Source organism: Citrus sinensis, chromosome 9 (genome assembly GCF_022201045.2).
Source record: "Citrus sinensis cultivar Valencia sweet orange chromosome 9, DVS_A1.0, whole genome shotgun sequence".
Taxonomy (NCBI): Eukaryota; Viridiplantae; Streptophyta; class Magnoliopsida; order Sapindales; family Rutaceae; genus Citrus; species Citrus sinensis.
In genome coordinates, this window is record NC_068564.1 from 27964949 (window position 1) to 27987126 (window position 22178).

The 22178-nt window shown below is 33.5% G+C and overlaps 3 protein-coding genes across 5 annotated transcripts; 1 reads left to right on the forward strand and 2 right to left on the reverse strand.

Annotated features, from left to right (window-relative positions):
* Positions 1-306: 306 nt before the first annotated feature.
* On the reverse strand, positions 307-3140 carry LOC102606946 (V-type proton ATPase subunit e1). The gene is made up of 3 exons (XM_006474919.4): positions 2820-3140; positions 1188-1235; positions 307-597 (listed from the first exon to the last, which is right to left on the reverse strand). Exons 1-3 carry the CDS (start codon positions 2915-2917, stop codon positions 531-533), a joined length of 213 nt encoding a protein of 70 aa, XP_006474982.1. The 5' UTR covers positions 2918-3140; the 3' UTR covers positions 307-530.
* Positions 3141-5836: 2696 nt separating this feature from the next.
* On the forward strand, positions 5837-6831 carry LOC102606640 (cold and drought-regulated protein CORA-like). Its single transcript, XM_006474918.3, has 2 exons — positions 5837-6208; positions 6364-6831. Exons 1-2 carry the CDS (start codon positions 6100-6102, stop codon positions 6561-6563), a joined length of 309 nt encoding a protein of 102 aa, XP_006474981.1. The 5' UTR covers positions 5837-6099; the 3' UTR covers positions 6564-6831.
* Positions 6832-7859: 1028 nt separating this feature from the next.
* Positions 7860-16127, reverse strand: LOC102630648 (DNA topoisomerase 1 beta-like). Of its 3 annotated transcripts, none has more exons than XM_006474916.4 (17): positions 15966-16106; positions 15289-15417; positions 13932-15159; positions 13550-13744; positions 12601-12681; positions 11622-11681; positions 11399-11493; positions 11083-11239; positions 10814-10939; positions 10259-10339; positions 10035-10125; positions 9799-9932; positions 9230-9298; positions 9040-9129; positions 8644-8750; positions 8392-8560; positions 7860-8235 (listed from the first exon to the last, which is right to left on the reverse strand). In XM_006474916.4, the coding sequence occupies exons 3-17, from the start codon at positions 15114-15116 to the stop codon at positions 8167-8169; spliced, it is 2709 nt and encodes a 902-aa protein (XP_006474979.1). In that variant the 5' UTR covers positions 15117-15159; positions 15289-15417; positions 15966-16106; the 3' UTR covers positions 7860-8166. The 3 variants fall into 3 exon arrangements, with proteins under 3 accessions (XP_006474979.1, XP_024953709.1, XP_006474977.1); XM_025097941.2 differs by having other exon boundaries at positions 15289-15406; positions 15966-16088; XM_006474914.4 differs by lacking the exon at positions 15289-15417 and having other exon boundaries at positions 15966-16127.
* Between the last annotated feature and the right edge of the window lie 6051 nt (positions 16128-22178).

The window sequence follows — 22178 nt, forward strand, 5'->3', positions numbered from 1 at the left end:
AAGATTTGAAGCCTGAACACCCTACCCCGAACCCTGAAACTTATTTGAACTGAACATTAGTTCAGAAATGAATGAAAATCCTTCCCCAGTAACCAGAATCTCTTTCCAGTAAAAATCAGAAGTACAGCCATGTTGTTCAGATCTCATTCCGAAGATAATATCACACTAATTATATAATATATATAGCGCAAGGAATTACCCCAAGCACAATCAGGAATGACAGGTTTAAGATGGAAAAGCTCTTCTTGAAGCTTTATTTCATTCATGTTGAAATGTCGAGTAGAATGCCCACTAAAAGCTTGGAAATGAATGAGAAATGAAAAATTAACAATTCAAAACGAGGTAGTGTTAACCATCAAACACCAATACAACTCAGGTTCAAAGTTCATGCCCTCGATACATACAGACCCCAACAATAGCAAAATACAAATTGATCCATGACACCTGGAAACAGATATTATCTAGGGGCCAATTCACAATAGACATCACTGGATTACCAATAAGATACTATAAGCTTCTGCACAAGAACTTCACTCCTCTTCACTCAGAATTGGAACAATGAGAGGCTTCATTTGCGCCAGATATACGATTGCCCACCTAACATAGCGAAAGGATATAGTGAATATGAATTTGGACAAAAAACAAACAGAACAATATTCTAATATGTCAAATCAGCATAAATCAGGAAATAGAAACAGTAAGTAAACACAAAAAGGGACTAGAAACTAGATGAACAAAAATTGCATGTTTATATTGCACATTAGCATAAACCTGGAAATAGAAGATTGTAGGTATAAAATATTATTGCTTTCGGTAAATCTAAATAAAAGGAATTGTCTCTTTTTGGTAAAACATCAGAAGTGATGTCCTAAGAGAATATGACACTCTATGGCACCACTGCAATGCCCATAAAATGGCTGACAGCCTAACATTCACCAGACTATTGGTGAAGCTTCTGGTCCAAAGAACACAATAAAAAAGCTAGACAATCATTTATGAAAAAAAATAAATCACAACCAATATACAGTTCACCTTCCACTCTTTATTTAAATTATGACATACAAATGCATAAATGTATCCAGGACTGAAAATCCTTTACAATCAGATTAGTTACAAAAAACACCAGATTGAAGAAATCTTAAATAGCACAAAATAAAAATTAGAACAGAGAGAGAATGAATTCATACATCATCCAGCAGGAGACTGTGGCAGTAATAACCAAGGTTAGGTGGAGCCTGCATCATGAAACACAGGTTTCTTTATAAGAATATTATCATACGAAAATATGTTCTGATACATGAATATCATCAGCAAGCAAGAATGTGTGCACATTAATTTGCATTAGCAGGCAAACATTATTGCAAGTGTTCATGAATATCAATATATGAGGGTATTTTCTAATAAAAAGGGAATCTTTCCTCTTCTTTCTAGAGGATATACTTATGCCCTTCTGTAAACCATGAACACAGAATATACTTAAAATTTATTACACGGAACTTGTCCTGCCAAGGTAGAATCCAACAAAAAATCCTACCTTCAGGGAATCGTACATAATGTGGAAGCTACCTACACTAGAGACCTCAATATTGTGCTCATCAGCACAAACTATTAATGCATAATTGCACTGAACAACGGCCCTTACATATATGTTAAAGTGAGTGCATACGTGTGGAGTTGTGAAAACCAAAATGGCTATGGTACCTAGTGTCTCAAACTTCAGTGAAAGATACAAGTGTCGGTCAAAAACCAGCATCCATTAAGAAAGGGGAAAAGAAAAAGAAAAGATATGGGTGAAACATTAACATGGTTCATGTGAGAACATTTTTCAGACACAGGATTATATGCAAAACCCATCAAATTTACTAGATCCATTCCCACAATGCCAATCACCAAACTGGTCCTAATCCAAAATTGTACGACTAACGACTATTATCATATGAAAATATGAAATAAGAATATTATCATATGAAAATATGAAATAAGAATATTATCATATGAAAATATGTTCTAATACATGAATATCATCAGCAAGCAAGAATGCACGCACATTAACGTCGGTGAGTTTGCAAATTGCAATAGTGGGCAAACATGATTGCAAGTGTTCATGAATATCAATACATGAGGATATTTTATAATCCAAAGGGAATCTTTTTTTCTCCTTTCTAGAGGATATACTTGTGCACTTCTGTATAACATGAACAAAGAGTATACTTAAAAAGTTATTACACAGTGCTTGTCCTGCCAAAGTAATCCAAGATGAATCCTACATTCTCACCTTCAGTTAATCTTACATAATGCAGAAGCTACCTAGACTAGAGACCTCAATATTGTGCTTGTCAGCACAAACTATTAATGCATAATTGCACAATGGCCCTTACATACACATTGAAGTGAGTGCATGTGTGTGGAGTTGCAAAGACCAAAATTTCACACTTCAGTCAAAGATACAAGTGCCGGTCAAAAACCAGCATCCATCGAAAACGAAAAGATGATATGGGTGAAACATTAATACGGTTCATGTACGAACATTTTTCAGATACAGGATTATTTGTAAAACCCATCAAAGCTGCTAGATCCATTCCCACAATGCCAATCACCTAAATGATCCTAATCCAAAATTTTCATATCATTCTAATTTTCTTCAATGGTCACATTTACAATTAGCACTAAATTGCAACATTATTTTACAATCCAAATCATGCACAGAATCTCAAATCAGCAGATATACCAACTTTAAACCCTAATTAAAAAAAAAAACCACCAAATCCAAAAAATCAAACATTGAACCAAAAGAAGAAAAATAAAATAAAAGAACATACAAATTGGTAGAAGGTCCCCTGTTGCAGCAAATTCTGGTACAAAGAGAAGCAATGATCCCAATCACTAAAAAAACTAGCGTTGTCACCAAAAACCCCATCTCGATCCGAAATTTAGGAGATTTTAATTCGAATTAGGGTTGGTGATTAACTAAAAATTCAAACTTTATAAGCGGAAAAAAATCGGTTCGTGATCTAGAACATGAAACTACGAACAACAACGTATTGGGTAAAAGAGGAAAAACGGGAATCTGGAACAAATAATAGGAATCTTAATGGGAATTTGAAAGCTTCTGATCTTACTCAGCCGCTGAGAGACGAAGATCCTGATATGTGTGGTCACGAGTTTAGGCGTACGGCTGGCCCATTTCTCAAGTCTTGGGCTTGCTAATTGGGCTTTTAGTTAATGCAGGCACTCGCACTTTCTCTAAAGAAGCCTGCAAGAGTTAACGCCATTTTAGCCTTATCTATTTTTTTCTTTTTAAGTTAACTAATTACTAATGCATAACCTCTCCTCTCTCTTTCTCTCTCTCCCTCCCTCCATGTATGTATTGTAAGCATGACTAAAGATTAAAGACCCCATTTGTATTGAAGTGTGTTATGACATTTGACAAAAGACCACTAAAGAAAATGAAGAATCAAAAATATATTAAATTAAGATGGCTACGTAACTTTTCTCTCGCTATCTTGAAAACGGATGATAAGAATTAAAATGAAAAAATAAGAGTGATTAGATGCAATCAGATTTGACAATCAACTACAATATTAATTGTTAATTAGCATTAAAATTTATGAAAATCAATTAAATTCTCAATTATAATACTTTCAGTCTTTTATATAAATAATTAAGTCTTTATGCGGATGTCTAACTAATAACCATCTTCCTTTTATTGTTCTTTAAAAGTTTCACCTACCGATCGTTCTCAATATACATATACCCTTCTGCGTCACCACCGACGTCTGAAGCCACATGTAGCTGCTACCGGCTACAAGATTCTTGATCTTAATTAATTCTTTGACAAATTAAGAAGACCTAAAGCAGCTTAATTTGACAATGTGTGTATGTGTGTGTGTGTGTGTGTGTGTGTGTATACATTTCAAACTCACGTTGCATTGCCATAATGTCCATTAACTATATATTATGGATTATTTGGATTTATCGTGAATTTGGTAGCCATATATATCGGCTAATAGATGCTTAATTAGTTTGAGGATTATTAATAATATATAATAATAGAACAACAATAGTACTCAGAAATAAACATGCATGGACGGTGGAAGCTAAAAGGGTAACGTGAGATGGTGCGTAGCCATGCATAAAAGATAACGGGACGATAAGAGTAGGGTTCAAAGAAAAGACAATTAATATATAGCATTATCAAAAATATGAAACTATGTAGCTTGTTCTTTTTGAGCCTCTATGACGCAACGGGGGACGTGTATTTTATTGTATGGTGTTGTGTTGTGCGATTGTATGTGAAAAATATTATACTAAAGCTTGAAAGTAATAACAGATAAATTTTTTGGTAATTTTTTTACTTTATGATTAATTTACGCAATTACGAGTGCGTTTGAAATTAAGGTTGGGCAGCTGTAGCTTAAAAATTACAGCACTAAAGTGTTTGATAAACATTAGCTGCTGTAGCTTAGAAGTTATGTAGATATAAATTTTCACTTATATTATGAAAAATCTATTATTTATTTAATAATTTTGTAAAACTTATTATTTAAAATTTATATTTACTACATATTACTAACTTTTGTTTCATAGTTACAATTTTTTTTCCACAGCAGCTGTATCTCAATCTCAAACGCACCATACATGGATCGTGGAAGTCATGAATTAGATTAATTAAACCATTATTAGTATAACTGAGTTTGTTTGTCTATGGTTTAAAATAATTTCAATGAGAAAATTTTCAAAAGGGATACAGACTGAAAGTAAGTACATAAATTCTTTTAAAAAATAAATAAATAAGATCAAATACAACAAGATAAAATTCTGATCAGGCTGAATTAAAAAAAAAATTCAGATTAGATTGAATTTTTCAGATTTCCAACGATTAATGTTATTGCTACCTAACACCATTAATTAATCAAAAGTGACAATTTATTAATCATTAATAGTAAAACTGAGTCATTTGTCTACTGTTTAAAATAATTTCGATGAGAAAATTTTCAAATGGTAATACATTGTATTAGAGTTATCCCACATCGATTGTGGAAGGAGCTGGTGGTAATTTTATAAGTGTGAGGGAAAACTTTACTTTTTAAGCTAATTTTTGGGATTGAGAGATACCTAAGACCGCCTAATACTGGTATCAGAGTTTAAGTTTATCAACATCTCAGTCCAGCAGTTTAATAGCCCAATGCTTGAGGCCTTATTCATTGAGGTAGTTTTTAGAGTTGTGAGAGGCTGAGTGAGGCTCAAAACATTCAAATCAAACTGAATTTTCCAGATTTCAAGCTATTAATGCATTTGCTACCTAGCACCATTAATTAATCAAAAGTGACAATGCATGAAAAAATAAAAAATAAAAAATAACCCGTGAAGATGAGATTTAAGTGATTTTGTTTTAATTTTTGATTTTTTTCCCCAAAAAAAAGGGAGTTTCACGATCCATGTATGCAAGATATCGATCAAATAATCTGATAGGCACTACTATGGTAGACTTATTAATCAAATCGATTTGCCACCTCCTACAGGGGTCTTTATCTTCATTAATTAATCGCTCCCAAGTCTCAACAAAATTTTGACTCTTTGATGTTCACCACATCTTTAACAATCACAACGATTCGCAAGAAATACATAAAATGAAGAAAATAAATAAGGTCCCGGGTCCCATCTCTAGCTATAAAGTTTGACTCTTGGACTTTGTATGTGATGATCATCAAAATCAAACAAAAATCGTGGACCCTCCTTACTCTCTTCTCCGATTCCTTTCACTCACAAAGTAGTATAAATAGAACCAACTTTGGTTGGTGTGAGTGGTTCGGCACTCTCACTCCTTAAGAGAGATCAGGGGTTCAAGCCCCGCTCTCGTATGGAGTCACCACTTTGGCCAGTATTTTACCCCTTACGGGCCGACCCGGTGTGAGCGGAGATTAATTTGGGTTGTGATACGGGTTTAAAGGTGCCTCCCACAGTTGGAGCCCACTCAGGACCACCTCGTGGTTTAGACAAAAAATAATAATATAAATAGGGGATGCTCGCATTGCATTTGCTCAAGGAACTAGACAGCAATTAAAGAATCATAAATAGCAATTAGCTTGAGCAACAACAATGGCTTTATCCAAGACTTTCCTCCTTCTTGGCCTTGCATTGGCTCTTGTTCTTCTCATTTCCTCTGAGGTCTCATCAGCTCGCGAGCTTGCTGAAGCAACCCACACCCGTAAGTTTTATTATTTAGTATATGTTCCAATTCAGAATCTTGATTTGTTAAAATTCGGAAAAGTTATTAAGTTATATGATTTAATAGTGTAATTTACTTATTACAGTTTATTTTCATGTATATTTTTTCAATCCTTCGTTCATTAATTTTTGTAGAGAGTGTGGAGGACAGGACAAGATTAACCAAGCACGAAACTGATAATTATGGGTACGGACACGGATATGGCCATGGACATAAATATGGCCATGGCAAGGGGTACGGACACGGTGGATATGGACATTACGGCAAGCCTGGCCATGGAGGTCATCCCGGACACGGTGCTGATGGAGTTGAAACCGAAGATGGAGGGAACTAAATAAACCCTTGCTAACCTAGCTAAGCCTTCTTCTTCTTCTTCTTCTTCTTCCTTGTTGGCTAAGCTAGGTCTTTTATGAATGTGTTGCTTGCTGAAATAAATAACTAAGCTTTAGTTTATGAATGTTTTCTTGTCAGCAAGAGTGTGTAAGTAAGGCTCGATATTGAGATGTGGCCATGAATGTTCTTTTATAAGGCACCATGGTTACGTTGATATTGATCGGGTAATTTGTACTACTATAAAATATATAAGTGTTTTACTTCTTGTGCTCTGATGTGCCGTGACAAATTTGGGAGTTTTGGCTACGTTAAGAAGAAGTTTAGTTAAATAAGCATACGACGAATGAACTAAAAGTCCACTTTTATTGTCACCAGCAGCGACGGATCTAGACATCTCATTCGGAGGGGGCTACATCTAATAACACGTACAAAAATGAATGAGCAAGTAGAATGAATGAGCGAAAAATGTTGTTTAAAAGTAAAATGAAAAAACAAAAATAAAGAATATGGATTATTAATTTTAGAATTATTAAGGGGCTTATCTCAAACAAACTGCCTCATTCGACTAAAAAATAATTAAATTAATGAATTAACGGCAGTTTAGTCAATTAAGGAGTTCAAATAAAATTTTACTACACATCTTAAATTTTTTATTTAAAAAAATATCAAGTTAACCTAAAAAAAAGGTGCACGGTATGCTTTTCTTCTTGAGTAGATCAGATGGTTAGTCTGACAATGGTTTTGCTTAAAAAGAAAAAATTTAGAATTATTAAGGGGCTTATCTGAAACAAATTCTCTCATTCAACTAAAAAATAATTAAATAAATCAATGGCAGCTTAGTCAATAAAGAAATTCAAATAAAATGAAACACGAGTGTATCCGGATACACTCGAACACGAGTGTATCCGGATACAACCTGTTAAGAGCTTAAAATGAAACAAATGAAGTCCCAACAGACTTATAGGCTTGAAAAATCAGCCGACAAGTAATGAATAGGAGCGAAATGTCAGGACATTTGAAAATGAAGCTCATGTATATACAAATTCTCTGTTACAGCTCCAATAAAGAATTAGACCCACTGCAGTAGTGTGAAAATTATACGCATGGATGAGGTTAAAGTGAAGTATATATTATAGTGCTAAAAGAGAGCATTAGGTTATATTTGCATGCTAGTTTATCTCATTGATTCAACAGATGAGATCTCTTGAGATAGTCCCAACACTCCAATTACTGTTACCATGAACAAATAAAGGGTAAAGTTTCACACAATCACTTCAAGATTCAAAAGAGAATGAACTTGATAAAATGTATCTTTTGACATTTACTGTTAGTATGAGTATGTTATAATGTTAAAATCAGCTATGGCGAACAATTTTTCTAGTTCAGAAAGAAAATAACTACAACAAAGGAACTTAATTAGATTAGATGAACATACAACAAGAATTTTCTGCTGGAACAGAGAGAAAAAAAGGGGAAAATTTTTTTTGAATCACTGTAAATGAAAAGGCAAAAAAGAAGAGCCGGTCCTTTTCTTTTCCCCCACAAACTTTTGGCCGGAGGGAGGGGGGTGTGGTATCTGCAAAAGCTTTGCAGATATTCAACGATCAGAATCTGAATTCAGGATCTACATCCATTGCCCAAGCAAACTTTGCGAGAAGAGACTTGTTGAATATCTGCAAAAACTCAAACAATTACATTGCTGCATAAAATCAAAGGCAATACGTGCTTGCGCAATTATATGGTTATAGGAGATTCATTTCCAACAAGAAGAAATGCATGGTAATTAGCAAAACTATTTTATCCAGAAATTAATTGTAGAAGCCGTTTACCTTCTCAATGGGAACTTCGTGTCGCTTGCACCAAGCAACTGTGATCCTAGGGTCAAGGTAATTGATCTTGGACGTGCCTAATGCCACGGTTTTCAGATCCTCTTTGGTCTTCATGTCTCGTTCCATTTTCTCAATCTTTGCATTGGTTTGAGCCATCTTCCTCTCCAATCTGTGGATCAAATAATAGGTCATAACATAACAGCATTGGACATACACAAATAACTCAAAACAAGTGGTCACAAATTGTATTACGCTTCGGGTGCCAAGTTCCTCTTTCTCTTTCCATCAGAATCCTTCATCAATGGGGGCTTCCCTTTTTTAGCTCTGTCTAAATCAACTCTCAAGTCTTTCAGAACACCCTACAACAAAATCACAAAAAATCAGCTCCAAAAATACAAGCCCTACTTTTTATTTATTTATTACTTTTTTTTTTTTTTTAGGGTAAGAGAGGTGGACAAAGCCGAAATCAATTTTTTATCCCCCTACTTCCCCTAGAATTTGAGCTCTCGTGGCAACCACTCAACCAGCTCAGGGCACGAGCCCTACTTCAACTGACTCAAATGATTTTGTTAAGGTAAAACACCATATACCTCAACCAAGAGAGCTCAATTATTTTCTGATTAATATTATCCAGTACCGCTCATTTACCTTAAGGTCTTCTATCTTCTCAGTCAATCTTGACATCTGTGCAGAATGAGTTTTTGAAACAGTTCGCTGATGATTACAAATAATAGCAACCTGCAGAAAGAAAAGTCAGTTCATAACAAATGCCATTAAATGGACATCACCATTATCTAAAGTAATTTTTTTTTTATTTTTTAAAAGCAACCATCTTTACCTCTTTGTTTGCACGCTGATAAACATCTATTTTTACTGCAACATCACCATCTCCAGTTCCCTTATTCAACTGTTACAGGTGAAACCAAATCCAACAGGCATAAATCACAAAAGCAGATTAAAGAAAAAAATTTCATGACAACCAAGTTATATAAGAAATCCTAGAAAAATACCTAAAATAAAAAATTATGAAAGAAATCTCATTAAACACTGTTGACGTCCAAACGATAAAACTAGAGCCATTACTCAATGATTTATTGACTTTCACCTGAAGTATTCATCATTGCTCTTTCAACAAAGGCAATAAATTTTTCACTCTCTAAAGGCATTATGCTAAATAAAAGGACTAATAAAAATGAACCTAAGCTATTACTTATCCAGATAAACTGCTTGTATAAAATTAGCTTAAAAAACTAGGAAAATCTATGACAGATTTCCAATACGCTCTACCCCCTTATATTTCCTTCGCTCATATTAGGTTAAAATCATTTTTCAAATCTTTGATAAGAGACTAAAATTTATAGCTAGCCAACAAACCAAACAATATCCCACACTCCACTGGAAACTTACCATCCCATCCAATGTGATAGAGGCATTATATGTACGGAAGACTTTGGCTGTAAGTCCAGGCATGAGTTCCTTCAGGTGAGCATTCAGTTTAGCTGTATCCAGTTTGTCGAAAAGATCATCATTTTGCTTCTTTCCTGGAAAGAAAAAAAATATAATAATAATAAGAAGAAAACAAACTAATTGGCCCCAATTAGAAATTAAAAACATATGTAATTTAATAACAGGCCATCACTAACCAGTTTGAAATTGTCCAATTGCCTTGTAGACAGGAAGCTCAACTTCAACTGTGTTTACATATTGGATCGAATCTTTACCAAGGAAGTCAAACTGACAAACAGGAGCATATGTGTTACTGCTTACAGATTGGTGTGAAGAGGGGAAATACAATTAACAAAATAGTGTGGTATTGAACTACTACAAACTAGTTTTCATGCATTGCCCTTCAGAACAAAAGCCATACCTTCAATTTATTTGGTGGGATACACTCAACATTCCCTACTTTTAAAGTACAGCAACCAACGGTATCGGCTTCATCATCATCCTGCAGAAAGTCAACCACAAAATGAAGAAAAACAAGGAGCAACATTCCTACAGCAAGAAAATATAAGAAGGATGTATGGTTCACAGCTATTAGAAATTATCCTACTCACAATGTCAAAAAGCAAAACTAGTCAGCAGCACATGTCCCAACAACACATTTAATCCCATAACAGCAATGATTGAAAAAAGATTTCATAATTGAATAAATTATTGTAGGGAACTCTATGTTGTTGACATGGAGCAAGGAAAAAAAAAAACCTCTATTTGGAAAAGCTGCTAGCCATGTATTACATTTAAGCAGCATGAATCGGCCAAACAGAAGTCAATATGAGATACTAAAAGAACTAGCTGCTGAGAACTTTTTTACAACCAGAATAAAACATCAACTTCACCACACAGATAACTCTTGACAAATATACTATTCAAATATTAAAGAAATATGTATTCACTCATTACAACAGACACATGTAAATACCTTCTCATTACCCGCCCTAAGAGCTAGTTTGTCAATCAGATAGGTTGCAACAGCTATTTGTCTCCTTGTTCCATCTCTACTGACAAAATCTTTTGTGTAAGCTGCTCTGATGCTATGTATGTAATCCTGCAATTAGCATAGAACTAGCTATTTAAAACAGGTCAAAGATGCAACAATAAATATAAAACACACATGTATGTGCTGAATAGCAAGTTGCTTAATCGAGAACGCCAGAAAACGCCAGTCTATCAAAAGCATATGGGTAATACCTTTAGCTTTCTTGCTTTCTCATATTTCTCTTTGTCACTTTGCCCCTTCAAGGAACTACTAGCCGCCAAGAACACATACTTGAACTCTTTTGGATTAATTGGATCATTCCAGAAAGCTAGCCATGTAACCGTGTTATCATGTTTTACTTCTTTCCAGCTGCCAAGGTAAAATATCTCAAGAGTTATGAAAATCTGAACAAAAGAGTAGCTAAATATTTGAATTTGAACAAAAGAGTAGCTAAATATTTGAATTTCTGAAATATCAAATATCTCTCCTTTTCCCTTCCCCCGAGAAAAATATCAACAGAAACAAAACCTTTCACCAGGGATAGGACATTCGGGAATTGGAACATCCTTTCCAATATTTATGGTAATGTCACTTGGTTGGATGCGTTTTTTAAGCTTCCCCATCTGGTACATAAAATAACCAACCAAAAAAAAAGTCATTTACTCTTGAAATGCATTAAGAAGTAGCACAAGTGTCAGAAATAGCCATGACATAAGAATGACTTATGTTTAAGAAAAGATGTGACAATAACCTTTGGATGCTCTCCTCTGCCTCGAAATAGCCCAGGTGGTTCAACTCTGAAGTTTCCAACCTGGCATTGACATCATCAACATCGGCATTCACATTCCAGAAATAATAAAATACGGATAATAAAACCAAATTCATGCATTCAAACAATAACACATTAATCAAGAACCTGTTACCTATATGAAGCTGCGATCAGAACATATTGGTGAAAACATTGGACCTTAGGTCGTGCTTAGCAGCATGCACACATGCATGCTTAATTACATACTTAAAACATATGTGTGTGTGTGTGTGTGTGTGTATATATATAACATAAAAGAGGTTAAGAGCAAAAACAAAAGGGTAGAAGCAATGAAAAAGAAAAGAGAGAAAAAAAACACTTGTCAATATACATCATCACTTCCCATCAAAACTGATCTATAAAATCAGGACAAGAACAAGATAAATTGCAAAATGTAGATGCAAGAAACAATAAAAGAATCATATAGTGGAGAGGAGTAGAGGACAGAACTGAGAAACCCTTTCATCATCCTCCAGTGTAAATAACTTAGAAGTTTAAGAAGCAAATACCTACAAGGCTGAAATCTCCTTAAAACAAAAGCTATCATGAAAAGTATTAGTGAACATGATAAGAATTGGAAGGAGAAACACATTGTGATGGTAATGACTCTGCATGGCAGTCCACGATGCATAATAGGACTACATGTCAGCTAAGAAAGTGTTTCCAATCATCAACCCAAAAAAAAAAGGAAAAAAAGGTCAGCCAGATTTCATTCGACCTCAGGAGAGAAAAAAAAAAAAAACAGAAAAGAATTCTTGAAGCTATTTTCTATACAGGATCTCCCATTCAATAATTCTTAGGGTTAAGTTAACTACAAAAAATAGGCATTACAATACAAATCAACAAAAGCATTAAACAGTCGATTCCAGAGACACTGAGCCCATTGAAAAAGAAGCATATAACAAATAAGCTAAAAAGAGACCTTCTCTTTAACACCATCAACAATAGCCCACATGTACTTCTCCTCTTGTTTCAATTTCTCTTCTTTCAAGGCCTTCTTCTCCTACATGAACAAAAACTACTATATCAGTAATTACCAAACAGGATGATTTTATCCAGTCTAAAAGAACAACAACCAAGTACAGATGTTGGTTTTAATGCAGACATGCCAACAGCAAATATTATGCGAAAACAGAAAAGCTACTGATTACATGCATTTATAATTACTATGTCTACAATTGTTCTTCATACCTGCAAAAAGCAATCAGGAAAGAAAACTTGGATTTCAATCAAGGGACAATACTTATAAAGAGGTGAGAGTGAATAAGTGCAAAACAGGAGACAGAATAAGAGCAGTACCGTAGCATTCGTGCGCCTGGGAAGTGAAAATTATGCATGAACTTCCCAACAGAAATGAGTTTATGTGTTTATATTAATGGCATTTTTGAATCCCTAATAAAAGAAGGATGTGAATTTTTGGGACACACAAACACAATGCTGTTTTTACAGAGCGTAGAAGTTTAAAAACGCAAAGATGGCACATTTTCAATAAAGTCTTTCCGGTGAATCAATAAAATTCCATTGTAAATGCTTCATATCAGACATATGGCATAAGTGATTTCCTCATACACCAATAAACATAGCAAACAACTACACCCTCCTAAAACTTTGTATAAACAATAACAAATAGACAACATGATCCTCCTTAAGAAAAAAAAAATGGAGATATTCGATGAGCCGCATCGGTAATTGCAATCATAACGATTGAAGTTGCACCTTGTGAGTAAAATAGTCAAGCACAGAATGAAATTTAGTGAATGCATATCCAATTGAAAGCTAAGGAAAAAAGAAATCTCATGGTGGCATACAATTCAATATTTTATCATTTTGCATGTCAAACCTGTACATTGTTCTGAGTACAACCAACTTACTTCTGAACTCATCTGTTTCTTTTTCTCTTTCTGCTCTTGATGCCAATCATAGATTGGCTTAAAGTCACAACCCTCCAGATTCTGAATTACATGGTTCTTGCCCAGCAATTTGCGCCAATCATTCCAAAAGTTTTCTCTGAATTTAGGTTTCTGCATGTAATCCGTATCTAGCATCACTGCAAACATTGTTGCAACCTGCAGATTGAAGTGATCTTACATTAAAAAATTTCAACGAAACAAAAGTTTCGGGCAAAAAAAGATAACTTTCAGAACTTCTAGCAAATGCAATTTAGCATCTCCTCACAAAACATAATGGGTTGGGATGCAGAAGCTAACATAAATCAAACATTCAAATGACAGTACTTTAAATAGAGAAAAAAACCTCCTCTTGTTCAGGAGTCAAATTAACTTCTTTCCCCTTGTAGAGCATCTTAACCCCATGAGGCAAGTATGGAGGTGGGAAAATAACACCGTTGTGAACCAAGGTAGTCCATTTTTTCTGACCATCACCTGAACCAGGTAACATTTTTGTTGACTTTGAATACTGTGAATTTTTTATTACTTTCTTGGTCTTCTTGTTTATTTTGTTAGAGGAAGAAGAAACAGATTTTGTTGCTTTAGCTGTATTTGTCACGGATTTCTTAACTGACGGTGCTGAATTCTTCATTCTCTGAGAAATTGGAATATGGTCATCATCATCAGCCTTCTTTTCCACTTTCACTGTTACTTGCTTAACTTTTACTTCTTTAGATGTATCAGAAACCTTTGGCTTCTTAGCTGAGGAAGCACCTGATGAACTCGCCTTTTGTAGAGGTCTCTTAACAGGCACTGAGGAAGACTTTTGTTGCGTCTCCCTCGAAGTGGAACCATTTTGCTGAACTTTTGAAGCCAAAGGTTTCTTTTCATCAGAATCAATAGGCTTAGCACCTGATGTCCCTGCATTGGACTTGGGGAACCTTGAAGATAGTGGAACTTCATCATCTGAATCTTCAGGATCTGTTTTAACATTAACCTCAGATATTGCCGCATCTGCTTTGGAAGCACCAATCCCTTGGTTGACATTTTTGCTGTTACCCTTAAGCCTAGCACTCAATGGTTTGTCATCCTCAGAATCATTGTCATCACTTTTCAAGCCATTGCCATCCTTAATTTCTTCCTTCTTCACAACAGCCAGCGCATTGTGCTGCGGCGATTGTTTTAACCTATCATCTAAAGGACTTGATTCTTTTGAATTAGCCACTGGTGACTTCACAGGTGACCTCACAGGTGACTTTACAGGTGACCTCATAGGTGACTTCGACGGTGATGCCTTGGCAGATGAGGTAGTCGCTTTCTGGCTTGGTGGAGGAGATTTCACTGGCAACACCTTGGAAGATGAAACTGTTGTCTTATCCTTTGGGGCATTAGAGTTTTGACCATTGGCTGTGGATGACGATGGCCTTTTGACTTCTGGGTTTGCTAGGTTTTGCCTAGAAGCAGCAGTATTCCGCTTAAAAACTGCTGGACCATCTTCGTCATCATCAAAATCGTAGACCCTGCTTGGTTTAGAAGAAGCTTCAACAGCCATTATTCCACCACTTACTATGTTGGCATGTATATGACACCAGTTTCTGACAAATATAAGAGTACCGAAATTACAGTTAATACACATTTGAAGCAGTTTAACACTATTATTATTACAAGAAAATATTCTCAACATTCAATGTTGAATGAAAATATTTGAGATATCCAGCACTAACCATGATGATGTCAAATTCAACAAATAAGTCACCATAATCAACAAAAACAATGCTAAGGAAGCCAAATGTACGTCAATTCTTCCTGAGGATGGCACTCTACTGACTTTCCAGAGAAAAACTACAACATGGCTGAAAATTAAAAACCAAACACTACCACCCAATCAGGAAAAAGGGGGCTTTGCTTCGATGAGAAGTAATCCATTACAATAAGGACAATTTTTCTATTACAGACCTAAATTAAATAACAATGAGCTAAACATATCAGTTAATAAATGTTAAAGAAAAGTCATCAAAATCAAACAAATTCATGGGCTCTATTTTGTCCGAGCTTTGGCAACTACTAGCTGCCAATTAACCAAATTCAATGCAAACAAAGCATGATAACATTTAAAAATACAAATTTTTTTCTCGAAAATAAAAACTAATTTCCGGACTAGAAACAACCAGAACGCCGCCCACCAAAAAAAAAAAGAGGAGCACACTCAGAAACTGAAGCTAGAAGCAAAAGCTTTTACAAAATAAATAGAAATAATTAACAGAAACTCAGATGAGGGGAACAACAAAACCTAACAAATAATGCAAAAATTAAGCTAAAAGAGACCCTTTTTAAACATTGAAAAGAAAAAGTGGGCAACCGTTTATCATAAATTAAGTAGAAAAACAAAATGAAATTGAACCTTGATAAATAATAGATCGAGTTGGTGACGGAGCAGATCAAATGAGTCCTTCAATCTCTCCTCCCTCTCTCTCGTTTGCTCTCAATTTCTCTGTCTCTTGGTAGTGGTGGTGCAGGTGATAAAGCTGGAAATTTGAGCCCTAATGGATGAAATTTGGGGCAAATATTAATGGGCCGAGCCTGGCCTTTTTTGTCTCTTTTGGGCCTTAACCCACATTTCATTCAAAAGCCTTAATTAGAATAAAATATTTTTATTTTTTACTCAATATAACGAAGAAGCTTGAGGAGGAGGGAAAAATGGATTTCGAAGGAGGTGATTTATTATGGGGTTAAGGGGAGGGTTATATATAGAGTTATTGGAAGTTGAGAACCATTCTTTTTATGAATTATTTTAATAACTTAAAATAACAATTCAATAAATAAAAAAGAGTTCAAATCCGCTGAATGCATCTCATTAAATTTTAATAGACTTTTTTTTTTTTTTGAATGGCTAATAGACTTTTTTTTAATTTGAATAAGTAACATATTTTAGTCTATGATAATAAGGAATCACACTGAACTGAGAAGCTCGTGATTTTCTAAAAGGTTATGTACTTATTCTTCTACCTTTTCATATTTAATAAGAGTAAGGTTTTAGATTATAAACCTAATAAGTTTAGACACGATTTATCTTATAGAGTACGAAATATTTCATCTAAGTAATTTTAAATTATTTTGTTAATGAACATAATTGATAGTGTTTTCATGGTTAATTGGTGACTGATCTTCATGTAGAATTTTTTTTTAAAATAAAAAGTAATTGTAATCGAGGTGGTCAACAAAGTTTAAGCTATGATATTTAAAGAATTATCATTTTTTTTTACTTTTTAAATTGTTTTTGGGTCTAAAATTGGACTCGAAGGCCATTTCTTTTTTTTCCCCTCTTTTGGACTTCTTGCCGAACTCTCTAATTGTATAATTTCCTCAAATGGTTATAGAGATTAGAGATTAGACATTTTTAACTATAGGATAGATGAAAACAGAAATGAAAAGAATAATTAAAGCAAGTTAATTTAAGATAAGGATTAACACCCTATTTAGGATTGAGGTGCTGTAACTTTGTGGAAAAAAAAACTGTAACTATCAAACAAAAGTTAATAATATGTAGTAAATATGAATTTTAAATAATAATTTTGAATTATTAAAGATGTAATAAATTTTTCATTATACAAGTGAAAAATCATAACAACATAGTTTACAAGCTACAACAGCTAATGTTTATCAAACACTTTAATACTGTAGTTTAAAAATTACAGCTGTCCAACCTCAATCTCAAACGCACCCTAAAGATAAAATTACTTGGCTGAAAGAGTGAGCTTGCTCAAAACAAACACCGCTTGTTGTGTCACTGAAGTGGCAAGTGACGTTATAATTACTTGGTTGAAAAGAAGACCTCGGTTATGGCCTTTTCCTCCCATTTGTTTCTGAATACATATTTGAGTGAAAAACAACCATAAACCGGTTGCCACTACAAATATTCACAAATTGGTCAAAAGCGAAAAGCAGAAGCTTGAAGTTGGCAGGCCAAACAAGGAAGAAGGATGCGACGCCACAAAAATGTTTGGAGGAAAGATTTGAAGGTAGTATGAGGAAGAGGCAGAAGACATGAAAGAGAGAGATAAGCCTTAAAGCATGTTCGGTTCCATGAATTTAAGGGAGGAAAAGAGAGATTTTCCCTTTCCTCTGTAATTTCCTTTGTTTAGTTAGTAAAAGTGAATAGGGAATTAAGTTTCATTCTGTACCCACTTTCTGTTATTTAAGGAATTCGATTTCTTTGTTGAAGAGTAGGGAAATTCGAATTCCACATCATTAAAAAGATTTGTTTTCCTCTTTTACTCTTATTGAATTTTGATTTTCTAATTTAATTCCTAAATAAATCTAAAATGATTCCTAAAAAGTCCCTAATCACTTTCTTCAAATGTTGATCAAATCTCACTTAAAATCGATGGATTCTCTGAACTTTCGATGGCTTTCACCGGCAATAAAGAGCGCATGTGCAACTTTTGAGTGTTAGAGACCATTCACAGCTTCAGCAGCATCTCATCATCTTGCTTACAGTCTCAGTTTCAGCTTTTGATCTTCACTTTCAGCTTCAATAGCAATCGCAGATTCAATCTCTCTATCTATCTTTCAATTTGCAAGTTAGGCTCTCTCATTGATGATCCAATTTTCAAGGTCATGCGTAAATAACATTTAATGTTGATTTTTTGGTTCGATTGTATCTATGAAATTATGATTAATAGCATTTGATTTTGTAAAGGTTACGGTGATTTCGAAATCAATGTGTTATAGGCTTTTTGTTCCATGATGTGTTCATTTCATCTTGCTTTTGCTTTTGTTTGTGGGTTTGGTTTGGTAAAATCGATTGTGCTTCCGCTTTTGTGTGATGGTCTTCACTGCTATAGAATCATTTGTTAATGGAATCATGAGCCGTGTTATAGATTTTTTTAATGGTCAGAAAATCTTGTTAGGTAAAACAAGCTATGTGTTGAAAAATATTCATGTCCTGTTAGTCAGACATGCATGCATGTATAACTTTGAAATTAATTAGTCAGACATATGCATGCATGTATAACTTTGAAATTAATTTTTCGTAAGGGTTACGATGATTTCGAAATTGATCTGCTGTAAAATGTTTGTTCCATGATGTGTTTATGTCATGATAATTGTCAACTTTCTCTACTAACAAAGTGTTGGCTCTACTGACAATGGAGTTCCCTTAAGTGACTTAATTGAGTTTGCTCCCCGGTTCGAGTCGCAGGGAAATCGCCTTTGTTGGGAGAACCTGTGCCTCTCGGTTCGAGCGGGGACTTCTAGTCTGGGTTGTGGTACGGGCTTAAAGATGCCTCCCACAGTTGGAGCCCTCTTCAAGATACCTCGTGATCAAAACAAAAAAAAAAAAAACTGTCAACTTTCTCTTTCCCTCTGTTTTGCTCAAAATTATTTTATTTTGTGTTAAAAAAGCTTCGTATAGAGCTTTCCAAGTTGTCAATATTGATTTTCATTAGGTACATTTCCTGCTGTATGAGCTGTTACTTTGTTGTTGTTGTTATTTATTTAATTAATTGCTACCTAAACATTTTGTGGGGTGTTTTTTAATTTTGTATATGCTGAAGTTAATGAAGAAGATTCATTAAATTGTTTGAAGTTTCAAAATAACATAAATTTAATGTTCTAATAAATTTTCTTCTCCACACATACTTGCTATTGATGATGCTTTTCTAATTCTTTCTGCTTGTTTATTTATTTATTTATTTATGTTTTTGGGTTAAGGAACCAACTAGCTTCTAAAGGTGTTTGATGAAATGAAAAACCGGGTGCAGTTAAAAAGAGTTTGATTCTTCCTTATTGATCTTCTAATTTTATTATTTGCTTTATTTGTTAATTTTATCTGCTTTCGTAAACTATGAGGTTCGTGAATTATGAGTTTTGTAATCATGTTCTGAACATATTGAATACTTGAATATCTCACAAACTTCACCAAAGATTAATAATATAAACACAATAATATATCTGCTTGCTCAGTGTATTTGGCAAACTGTTTATGTTTGTTTTGTTTTATTTCCCCTCTTTCTAATATGTTTGATATTTAAATAGTAAGATAATAGATTATTTATTATAGTAGTGGCATCCATAAGTATTATTAGATGCATGATTAATTTTTTTTTTTTTTTTGTGTATAAAAATTTGGTGTTTTGATCTTTGAAGTCATTTTCTTATTAGAAGGTTCATAGTTAATTTTCTAGTGGTAATAAACAACAAGTAGATAGATGATGTGAAAATTCTTTAAAATACACTAGGATTATCACTTCATTTTCTGGATAATGGATGTGATACTCATTTTGTTTTTTTACCACCTGTAATTTAATTTGAGTTCATTTTATCTGATGTTGGTTTAGTTTCTATGTATATGCATTGAGTTTTGTATACCTAAAATTAAGAGGCTAAATAGACATGATTGCATTTATGATAGATGATGATATGATTCTCTTGATTATTTTCCAATTTATTCTCAGCTTATGAAATTTAACTCATTTGAACACTTGAAATTTGACTAAGCTTTTTGTTATGTTTTTTTAATTTTTTGTTATATTTTTGTTTTTATAGTCTTTGTGAGGAGGACAAAGAAACATGGGGTTAGACTTTTCCTTTGAGGTAAAATTTAACTCATGCTAAGTTTATTAATGTCTAACTTATGAAATTTAACTCATTTAAACACTTGAAATTTAACTAAGTTTTTTATTTTGTTTTTGTTAGACTTTTCTATGTGAAATAATATTAATGTTTCTTATTGGAAAAAGAAAGAAAAAGAAAAAAAAAGTGGTTTGTATAGAAGCACTTGGATAATTATTAGTAAAAACACTTTTGATAATGATGTGTAAAAATACTTTTAATAAAGGCAATATAAATGTTGCCAGGACATTGAGAATGAGTGTTAATCTTGAGGCTGGTTTTTAAATAGTTAAACATATTTTTAGTTTATTTAATAATGACTATTAAAAATTTAATAGAAGAGTATATTTGTCTAAATAAAAATTATTAAATTCTTTCCTTTATTAATTATATGCCAAACTGAACAACGGAAATTAATCTCTTCATCATTTTCTACTCATTTTCTTTCTCCTCCTCACTTTTCCCTTCCTCTCCTCTCTCCTCCTTTCTTGCAACCGAACATGACCTACAAGTCCTTCCAGTAATTTTGATGCTATCAAGTATCAATAGCTCAAACATGAAATTGCTACAATCCATACCTTGATCAAGTTTTTGATTTCACCATCCATCCTTGCTGCTCTCTAATTAATCTTCAGTTTCTTTGATTTGCAGATATCGATCGCTGACTATTCCTCTCGCCGTTGATGTCCCTTGTGGTCATCTTTTAAATCTAATACTGGCTTTAATATCAAGAAAGGGGTTCTCACTCTTTTTTTTTTTTTTTCATTTTCACAAAAATATGTCGTTCATGCCTTGTCGAAGTTGATATTATTCTATTTATAAATGAAAGGAAAAAAAAATGAAAATGTACACACAAACACAGACACTATATTTATGGATGTTAACCGGAGTTGAAATGCTAAATATTAATTAACATTATTTTTCCAAAAAAAAAAAATATTAATTAACAATATATAACCCATGCATGTGCCAAAACCAAGATCACTAGCCATTAGTATTTTTTAATACGGGATGTTAACCAAAATGATGCTTCCAGTTTCCACGTAATGTAAACCAGAATCTTTAATTATAATAAGAGTAGAGCTATTAGCACCCCTTCAATCTCCTATCAAAACCCCCTCTTTGACATCTATACTTTTACCCTCATTACCCTCAATTAAGATTACATTAAAAAGAACAGTATAAAATAAGAGTACTAGTGATGTTAACATCCTAACAAAACTTTTTACCGTGTCCCTATTTTGGACATCATCATAAAACAAGTAAAATAATTACAATGTAGTTTGTCAATTATGATGAATTTTGAATTATATTGCTAGCTATTGATTTTTTTTTTTTTAATCAATGAACCATTTTCTACAGTGGATAGGATCCGCCATCAACACCTCCTACAACTATTACTTCTCAAGAAACTGATAAAAAATTTGCAATTCAATTTAAAAAATTTATGTTGAACTTGTTGACTAACAAATGTATAATGTAGTTATTAAGTTTAGAATTCTTTTTTTTTTTAAAAAAAGAAAAGCTTAGAACTTGTTTAGTGATTTGCAGTTTTCTTATCAAACCACTAAAATATTTCTACCAATACAATACGTTGAGTTTTCTTCTGTCACCATGCATTTTTTGATATTGTCAAACTCATATGAGAAGGTTGACCAACTGACTAATTTTAACGAATGTAACTACCAAAGAAAAGGAGTTGGGAGATAGAATTGTGTAATTTACGTAATATTTGAGACTTGACAAATTGATGCGCCTTTAGGCAAAAGTGAATAGGGTTATTTGTGGAAATTCTTTTGGTATTAATAGATGTAATATGATATTTCAAATTATTTTATGGGATATGTTTAGAAAAAAAAGGGGTTTTACGAGATTAATAATGGGGGGACAATAGCTTCACTCTTATTCTAATTTATTTCAATACCAACCGCTCATTTGAGATTTTTTTTAGAAGTTTAAAAGTGATTTTAAAAAATTAAATGTTAAATTATCATAAGTATTA